Source organism: Syzygium oleosum, unplaced genomic scaffold (assembly GCF_021117445.2).
Source record: "Syzygium oleosum isolate NSW1041296 unplaced genomic scaffold, Sole_v2.1 Sole_v2.04, whole genome shotgun sequence".
In the NCBI taxonomy this organism is placed as follows: domain Eukaryota; kingdom Viridiplantae; phylum Streptophyta; class Magnoliopsida; order Myrtales; family Myrtaceae; genus Syzygium; species Syzygium oleosum.
In genome coordinates this window covers 8,997,280-9,006,784 of record NW_026607488.1, presented here as the reverse complement: position 1 = coordinate 9,006,784, position 9,505 = coordinate 8,997,280, and the positions used below count along the sequence as shown (strand labels likewise).

At 42.6% G+C, this 9,505-nt stretch overlaps 1 protein-coding gene and 1 long non-coding RNA gene across 7 annotated transcripts; both read right to left on the bottom strand.

Annotated features, from left to right (window-relative positions):
* Window positions 1–294: 294 nt before the first annotated feature.
* LOC115679433 (uncharacterized) lies at window positions 295–3,185 on the bottom strand. Of its 5 annotated transcripts, XM_056310525.1 has the most exons (4): window positions 3,073–3,163; window positions 2,603–2,654; window positions 2,286–2,459; window positions 295–2,200 (listed from the first exon to the last, which is right to left on the bottom strand). In XM_056310525.1, the coding sequence occupies exons 3-4, from the start codon at window positions 2,388–2,390 to the stop codon at window positions 464–466; spliced, it is 1,842 nt and encodes a 613-aa protein (XP_056166500.1). In that variant the 5' UTR covers window positions 2,391–2,459; window positions 2,603–2,654; window positions 3,073–3,163; the 3' UTR covers window positions 295–463. The 5 variants fall into 5 exon arrangements, with proteins under 5 accessions (XP_056166500.1, XP_056166499.1, XP_056166498.1 ...); XM_056310524.1 differs by lacking the exon at window positions 2,603–2,654 and having other exon boundaries at window positions 3,068–3,168; XM_056310523.1 differs by having other exon boundaries at window positions 295–2,459.
* A 987-nt stretch (window positions 3,186–4,172) lies between these two features.
* On the bottom strand, window positions 4,173–5,418 carry LOC115679435 (uncharacterized). Of its 2 annotated transcripts, none has more exons than XR_004005505.2 (3): window positions 5,153–5,418; window positions 4,887–5,069; window positions 4,173–4,545 (listed from the first exon to the last, which is right to left on the bottom strand). It is a non-coding gene; the product is annotated as an uncharacterized LOC115679435 (long non-coding RNA). The 2 variants fall into 2 exon arrangements; XR_008816488.1 differs by having other exon boundaries at window positions 4,173–4,540.
* Between the last annotated feature and the right edge of the window lie 4,087 nt (window positions 5,419–9,505).

Genomic DNA, 9,505 nt, shown 5'->3' with positions numbered 1-9,505 from the left:
TTTAGTTAAACGAGTCTGCAACATGTAAGTATGCTTATCAAATACTTTGGATTCAGTTATCTTTGAACATTGTTTTCCAACATTTTGAACGTGGTCTGAGTACTACTACCAGAGGATGAAACTCTGCCCTCCAAAATCACCTGCCCAATGACTAGTATGTCGGACCGTAGACAAGTTAATAGCCAAACCACAATCCTAGTCAATAATGGTTTCAAAAAATCAAACGACTTTCCAAGCAATAAGGGAGTGTAAAGAAAACGAAACTTTTGAAATATTTTGGATCTACATCCAATATATAAATCAACTATGCTTCATTAACCAGTCTCCTAGCTGAATGCGATTACGGTGATTTTACTGAGAAAGCACCTCTTTACCAAGAAGGAAAAAGAGGGAAAACACACACACACGCACACTACAGTCGGGTGCAGAGCATGACCAATCCTAGGATCATGACACTTTTTGACTATCCTTTGGTTTCTTCGGTGGGCTTGGTCTTGGGAGAGTGGGTGTACTTATCAGTCTCGTGCATCAAGAGCAGCCAAACATGAGTTATAAGCTCTCCGCCTCGCCGCAACAGTTTCGCATGATGGTAAACTTGACAACTATACGCAGCATAGCACAACATCTCCACCCAAATGCTGCTTATGATCTGCCACTTGTTGTCCTTGCCCTTCAGCGTCGCAGCCAATTCCTGCGCGTCCAACAGCACATGCCACTCCTTGGTGATTATGGTTCCCATCTGATCCAGGGAGGGTTCAAGCACCTTCTCAGCTGATGAGAATGTCTTCAAAGCCTCATTGCGGTCTCTGTACCTGAGAAATGGCTTCAATATGTTGCAAGCATGCTCCAATGTGATGTCGGTAGTCGTAAGGGACAACGAATAGGGTCGCAGTGCTAGAAGGTATATCATGTAATTGGATAGCAGTTTGCTTCCTTTACAGTTCGGAGCATCATCGGGCTCTGAAAGGAGGCAGATGTTCGTTGCCATGTGCCAAATGATGATGCTTTTGTCAAATGTTGTCGAGATGTTTTTTTTCAAAACTTGAAGGTCTTTCTGCGTCCACTCCACATCGCCACTGCGTTCGTGAGCTTCAAGTGTCCAGTTGCCGCGTTCCGTGAAGGGCTTTCGGTCTCTCATCGTGTTGAACTTTTGAATATTTTCCACCAGCAATTCCTTGAGAGAGCCGGGGATTTCCACTCGAGAGTGAATCCAATACCTTCTCAAGGTCACCTGTTTTTTGCCCAAGTATTTGAGGATTCTTCCGATGGACCATGGCCAGTCATCGTGCAGGCGATGATCCAACAAGTCAAGTTGCCCGACTGAGTTTGACCACCTTTTCCGCTTCATATACCTTTCAGCTAAGAACTTCAACAGCCTTGTCAACATGGGGCGATTTCTTTGGTGACGGCTCATCTCCACGATCACCCATGCCGAAAAAGGTTGCAGAACAATTTGGTAACATTCCAGGGCGGTGACTCCTATCAATAATACGTAAGTGTAGGTGACGTACATGTCTATCAAGAAGGCATTCTTGAAAATAACGGCAAATCCGCACAAGGCCGAGACTAGACAGAAAAAGCTAGTGAAGCGACCGATAAGACCGAGTGGTTTATAGAGAACCGGTTGCTTGGTGTAAAGTACGTCATACATGAATCCAAGTTCGACCTCAGTTGTGATAAAGGCTAAATCGCGATTTACAATTAACCGAGATATGGATAGCGATTCCGGGTGGTAGAGCCAGTTTACAATGTGGGGCTTCAAGCAATCAAACCGATAGTACGCCTTTAAGATGATCTTTTGCTCCTCCGACCATCTGGGCCTGTCCCGCTTGTTGAAGAACTCGCCAACAGTTTCCTCATCAAAGATATCCTCGGCTGATATGCTCGACCTCTCCCAGTAAACGGACTTGAGGGCCCACACCGTCACCGCGGATCGTATGATCCCAGCAGCAAACAAGGGGAAGTACAAAAATGGGACAGGGGACGAGCTGTCCCAGCAGCGAATCAGGATCCAGACAACGAAAACGACCCTGACGAACAGATTCAGCATCTCCCGGATGCTGAGCCGGTTGTCCTCGACCGAATATGCAGTTATGGAGTCAGGGTTCCCAAGCTGCATCAAGAGCAACGGTGCCAGCAACCCCCTGAGCTCGGTAATGTAGTCCGGTCGATCAGGATTGTCGATCTGGACAACAGTGAGCTTGCCAAGGGCGATGGTCACAATGTAAGAAGAGAGCAAGTAGGCAGTGAGGATGACATATCTGATGATGATTGAGGTCATGTACCTCCGGCGGCTGCCGAGGATGGCGAGGATGATCTGGCAAGCAAGGCTTATGGTGACCAGCCATTGGATGCCCCAGTCTTTCCATAAGTCTGTCAACTTCGGCCATAGTGTACTGACTATGGATGCTATCAGATTGGCCGATTTCATGGGGGTGTGATGTCTTCTGCTGTTCTCTCTGAGAAATAACAATGCAAGCCAAACTCATAAAGATGAGAATGCATAAACCACCTTGGATTCGTTCTAAAGAATTAAACATAAATCTCTACACTTCTTGTTACATTCATTCAATATGATCAGTTAAAGTTTTGGGATACTAACACTGGTCGAAATCTTTCATTAGTGTGAATGAGATTGATTACGTGGTGCAGTCCTGCAGGAGCGAAACACACTCAAAAAGAAGAAAAAAGATGGAGAAGTTTCAGAAGTCTATAAGCGATGCTAGTTACTAGTTGTGCTAAAACTGATCTACGACATTGATATATGTAATGAGATGGCACACCGCAGAACGACATTGAAAGAAGCGACTCGTATTCAAACACCCAATTACAGTTTACAGCATTACTTCACAGACCGTTTATGTAAACCAAACTGTAGACAAAGCGTTTCCCAAACATCAAGTATGCAATCATCGACCCACATTTTTCTTGTATTTTGGTTGAACCTATTGTCGTCACACTGCCAGAACAGAGAAATGTTCACAGAGACAAAAGAAACTAATCACAAGATCATGAATTTTCTGGAAAGATAAAGGAGGTAGAAAGGAGTCTGGCAAGAAACCGAAACCTTACTAATGCTGGGTTGCTCCCAAGAAGCTGACGATTTAGGTTCTTGCCGATAAGAGAAATGGCACTGAGCGTGTCTGTGCTCCTAACACTCGTGGTGAAGCTTAGTTTATTCAGTTCTGAAGAGAGAACAGGAGGGATTATAAAGGGATCAAGAAAGCATAGAATAATTCAATTACTTGTTACTTTAATCTCTGCGACTCTTTTATCTTTGTTGGGCTTTCGCCAGCGACCATGGATAAGCTTTACATTATTCTTTCGATGGATTCTCGAGGGGGGTATAGCACGTGATTCTTGCACTCAATTTTAAACTCTGATTGACCTTATGCAAAGAATTAGATGATAAATTTTGGGATAAAAATCACCATAAAGTCCCTAAATTATTACAAATCATACCATCTAATCCCTAAACTTCCAAATTTGTTTAATCTAGTCACTCAATGTTCCATAATATGATCTAATCAGTACACCGTAACTATTTGCAAGTTTTCATAATTACACTATTGCCCATATTTTTTAATGCATTTTCCTTCGAGTCCATGTCTTAAGCCAACATAAAATAAAATAAAAATCAATCTTTTTCTTTACCTTTTGTATTTTGGTACTTATAAATATTACAATAGTGATATTTAAGAACGCGGTCGCGCCTTTGACACTCCCTATTGCAGTGTCTTTCCCGTGTTACCCTTGCTGCCCTTTTTTGGTTCGATTTCTTACTTTTCTTTCCTTGCGGGTCTCACATTCTTCTTTCTCCTTTTTGTTCTCACTTTCAGCTCATGGTGATGCTAATCTAAAGGAACCCGTGCCCGATGGCAGCTGCAGATGCTAGCTTCACAACATTATATTCCTTCTTTCGGAGCATCCAATGTTCTGTATTTGATCGCCTGTTGAGGTGGTACTTTCTGACACTAATGCTTAGACAAGCACCCTGCGGATGCAATTTTCTCACTGAAGAAATTTATACGAGTCCCACAACCGGTTCTCCGGGGAGATCCTCGCGGGCATTTGCGGCTTTCCCGAAGAAGATCGACTCAATCCCCAAGACGATGAATGCAACAGCAAGTACAAGAGCCAAACAGGGCTTCGGCCGGTGACCATAACAAAATGAGGGACAGCGAGGAAAGAATATAATAGATGAAGATTGAAAACAAGGGCATTCCCTGTCTAGTTTTCCCCCCAAAGACGAAGCTACTGTCCTCGACCCGAAAAAAACAAAAAAAGCAAATAAAACAACCGAACCCACATTGTCAATTAACAAGCAAACCAAATGACACTTTTTCGAGCAAAAAAAACAAACGACACTTTTCTCACAGGCATTTTATCAAATAGCTGGAGGACAGACATTTTCTGGCAAGTACTTGGAAATCAATCAGGAGAGGCACTTGGGTCTCTCCTCCACTTTGGGAGAGAGAGAGAGAGACGAGCAACGGCCGAGAGCTGAGTCATCCACGGCTTCTCTTCCGGCAAACGGTAGCTGTCCTATCCAAGTAGAATCTCAATTAAAGATGTATCGAGTGAATATTCCTGCTATTCTAAATCCCAGTATTTTCACGAGAATTACTAAAAACGGTATTAATTTAACTATAGATACTCTTTGTCATATTAATTTAAATCTTGTTCCTAATTTCTTAGATAGTTATAGTTTTCACGTTTTGTGCCTCTTATGTTTTCTTTGTTCCTTAGTTATTAAAAAAGCCTGAATATAAGTCAATTTTCAAGGAAATGTGGAGCATCCTCAAAATTTCCTCATTGCTAAATTCTGTTTAAAGTGCTAGAAGACCGCCCAACTATCAAAGGAAAGTTGAAGAAAAGGTCCCTACCTTTTGGAGTTTCTTCATCACAGAGTCCTCAAAAACTTAATACCCAGCCCCTACAAGATCACGGTTGAGATCTTTCTCCACAGGCTTGTTGAAGCTTGCGAAGTGTGTTGCTACAACTGGCTGAAGAGGGATGACTAACAAAGGATTTGAAAGATCTCCACACACGGTTCCTGTGGCAGCAACCTAAAAAAGTGACATTCGTCATTGGGGTATTGCTAAAAATAGCAAAGTCATACTAAATGAAGGGTGATGATAGAATGACATACAGAACATCTTGAGATGCCATCACGACTAGTGCAGATCCTCTCTTCTTCCTAGTGACATCTTTGACCTCACCAAACACTGGAAACAACTCCTTCAACCTCTCTACGGTATAGTCAGCGCCACTCATCTCCCAGGAAACTTTAAGAACCTTCTCGTTGTCCGGACCAACCCCACCACCGTTCTTCCTATCCTTCCCCTCACTAGCGGCCTAACCAGGTTAGAATACTAACCGGAGGCAATCAAAGAATTTTGCTGAAGTTAGGCCAGAAACGATGGCTCTGATACCATGACATAAGACAAAGAAGAAATTTTGGAGACTGAAATTGTATTTCTGCATCTCTCTTACATGTACATAGGGGAATATGTAATACAAGAAAGTACGATGTAGGAAATCATATACGAAACAATATTTTCCTATTTTGCGAACTAAGTATCCGATATTATGGATTGACTGAATCAATCAATCTATCAATCTGAGATTTGCACAATCAATCTAAGGAATGAAATCCTACCTTCAACACTAATCTGCATTATATTACCCCAAAACAACATATTTGTGGGAATTGGTGATTCCGTGGGGTGCATCCCACCAGATAAATTCTCTTCCATAGGTTGACTGTGACCATTTTCTTCTTCCTAATCATCATCAATATCAATGGACTTTGAACAATCTGAACCGAGACCAACCCATTACCTACAAAAAGGGCAAGTGGAATGTGATTGGAACCACATGTCAATGCAATTCACATGAAACCCGTGATTACATTTGGTCAAGATCCTAGCTTTCTCTCCCTGAACCAGCTCAGAGGGGCAAACAGCACATTAAAGACCCTCCTTGAACTCCTGGGGATTGAACACCACCACCGGCAGAGAGCACGACCTTGGGATCAAGCCAAGTACGGACAGCCACCATCGGAGGAGAGGAGGTTTCAACTCTCGCACAGATCTGGCTAGGCAAGGGCTGCGACGCCCAATGCCCTCACCGGCCATCACTAAGGCCCCAGCAACTGGTGGTTAGAATAAGATGAATAGGAAAAACAAGGAAAAAGAATAAAAGAAAGAAAAGAGAAGGGAAAAAATTCAGAAAATTTAAAAAAAAAAAACTATAAAAATCGTCCATATCAGCCACTGTTCATTCGGCCATGCCATATAGGAAGGCTGGTGCCAACTAGATTATCATGCCAGCAATTTTCAGGCAAAATTGGCCAGATGAACTACATTGAAAAATCATCCAAATATTTAGTGGACATCAAACTCGTGGGTACCACAAAGAAACTTGGGACCATTGCTAACCGAGAAAACTAAATTGGTCAAATTGAAAATTTTAGAATTGAATTGGCAATCATACAATAGGTGTGACGCCCCTACCTCGGGGTCATTCATGCGACGTCCCATTCATTATTATATTTCGTTACACACAGGCGGAAGCATATCACGGGACAATCACAATCAATATACATAGCGGAAATAAGACAAACAACATCATGAGCAAACCTTATGTTTACAATGCATACAAACATGTTTTAACAAGCCCTTCGGGCCATGACAACACATATTTCATAGCCGACTGAGTAACAAAACTCGGCTTGGGTGATCCTATCCCCTCTACGGCTTCTCGCTCCTCGCTTCTTCACCTTCACCCCGGTCCCGTCCGCCTGGCCATCTCACATCCCACCCGTGGCTTTATCCCGGAGCCGGCCCGCCCTGAGGCACCAAGTCCGTTAGGCCCTCATCGAACATCACAAGCGTCGTGATTCGACGGTAGGCGCGGTCTTTACTGACATCTATCACGGTGAGCACTTCGGCTCTCTGCTCCACGGGATTGCCAACGCGGGCTGGGGGAGACGCCATCCTACGGACCTGAAAAAGGGGAAACAACGGGGGATGAGTCGGGGAGACTCAGCAAGTGAAAACACTAATATCAAGCGAGGACGAGACAATCGTCGTTCACACAAGTCAATTCTTACCGTACCGGCATCAATGGCATTTAAAATAGCAAAGTCATGCTACAAAACCAACCAAACAAACATCAAACGTGAGTATCACACATGAACATCATTAGATGAGAAACAACGAACAACCATGAAACCAGGAAACGGGCCAACCAACCCATGTTACAACGTATCGCAACATCCTTTCCCGATATTGGGGAATTCACTTACTCAACGACAAATAAAACTAGGGAACGGGGGTCGAGACGGGTGAGCTCGGGAAATTTCGGGCTCTTTCCTTGCTTCCTCCTTGTTTGGCCGACCAAGACAAGGCCTACCAAGGCCAAATCGTGGTTCTTGGATGGGAACGAGTAGGAACACGGGCCGGTTCGGGGTTGATTTGGGCGTGAGCTTCTCGGCCAAAGTGAGAAATACAAGAAACAAAGGAAGAAGAAGATGATAGTGAGGTTGGCGTGAGAGAGGAGAAGGGGGGAGGGGGGGGGATTTCACGTGAGGTTTCTTGCTTCCTTATAGCCAAATAGGCTTGGAGAAGAAGCCAAGTATTAATGTGCACAATAGTCAAAAGTCATGATAGCTTGTATTTAATGCCATTAAAAGCTATTAATGGACTAAAATGATGAAGAAGCTAACATCATCTCTTCCTCATTGGTTCTCCTCTCTCTCTCTCTCTCTCTCTCTCTCTCTCTCTCCTCTCACGGCTACTCCCTCTCTTTCTCTCTTGGCCGAATGGCCTCTTTCAATTTATCAAACCCCAAACTTGCTCCTCACTCAAGACTATTAATGCTTGTCATGATGAAGAGGCCTCCAAAGTCTAAGGTCATGATGGATAGCATTAAAGTTCATTAATGAACTATAGCCAAAGGATCACGATGAAGAGAGCACAATGAATCCAAGCCACTAATGATTTCTCTCTTCCTTTCCCTCTCTCGGCTCTCTCTCGGCTCACTCTCGTTTTCCCCCTGAGACGGCCTCCAATCAAAGCATAAAATATCTCATTTGAAAGCTCAAAACGTATGCTTTAAGTCACCAGAAGACACCAAGTCCAAATTCCAACGTTCTCGTATAGAAAATGCTGAATCTTTGAAATCTGACAAAACCGGACAGCTTTGCACTGTTCACGAAATTGGACTTGAAAATATAGTAAATGGACTCCGAAAATTCTCATATTTGAATATGTCATAAACAAGGCCTTAACAAACATTTTTCATGAAGAATAAAAAATCTAAATCTCTCTGTAAACACTATTTTTAGTAGCTCAAAGACAGACTAAAAACAGTTCGCTGGAACAGACTTCTTGTTTCTCAAAGTAAGCTCTGTTCAGAATCCAAATCATCTCGAAAAATTCCCAAATTTGTACACGTTATAGAAAAGGACGTTCTCAACAAATTTTGTGAAGAAAACGTTTCCAAAATCGGCCCAGAAAAGCTTGTAGAAAATAAATACGGTGTAAACATCACCGAAATACTCATTCTAGGCAGTTTTACACGGTCCGAAAATCAGACCATCGTACTACTCATATCAACTCCAAAAATTATGAAATTAAATTATGTAAAACTTCAAGATGTTTGGAACAACTTTCAAAAAGTAAGTATTCGGAAATTCGGATCACAAAAGTCTCTCCAAAAATAACAAAACGAAGGGATACAAAGGATCCGAAACTGGGTTTTCCAAAACAAGAGAAAACAATTTAGTTCTGATTGGAAAACCATCAAACTTAAACCATAGGCATTTCCCAGGGACTGAAATTGAGGATGTGACAATAGGTTTATGATTTTTTGGACAATTTTCTCCTCCAATTTCTTTGTTGATTGAATGTCTCCAACATTATCTTACCCTCTATAATAATTATTTTACTAATTTTTCCTTGTCTATTTGGCTTACCCTGTAACTGATTAGACCAACTCCCGAGCCTTGTGATCTCTGACTAATGCAAAAAGATGAGCAGTTCTCGAATACTTGACCATCTTGTTCTTCATTTTAGCCCCCGATCCCATGGGAACAACGGGACAAATGAACCGAGCTTGTGGATTGAGCTAGCGATTCCTCCTTCATGGACTCTGCCTCCGTAACCAGTTGAATTTTCGAGAAAGTAACTCCAATCTAGTAGAACTGGATGGATGGAGGTGGAGGAGGTTTTTTATGGGCGCAGCAGAAGTTCGATACCTTACCCAAGAGGATCGCCAAGAGAAAGCCCAAGTCTAGCCCGTCAACATATAAAGTTGGATCCATTTTCACTCAAAAACTTATATATTAACTATTCCACACCGCACCAATTCTCTAATATGAGACTTCTTTAACACAATTCAAACATGCATCTTAACAATCTCTCCCTCACGTGTAAGCTTGGTGTTAGGTTTGCTTCCTCCTTAATTCAGGTATCATTCTACACCAAGTTATCTCAAC

Excerpts from the sequence above, each read along its gene's own strand:
- LOC115679433 (XM_030603026.2), bottom strand. The coding sequence starts at position 2,431 with ATGAAATCGGCCAATCTGATAGCATCCATAGTCAGTACACTATGGCCG.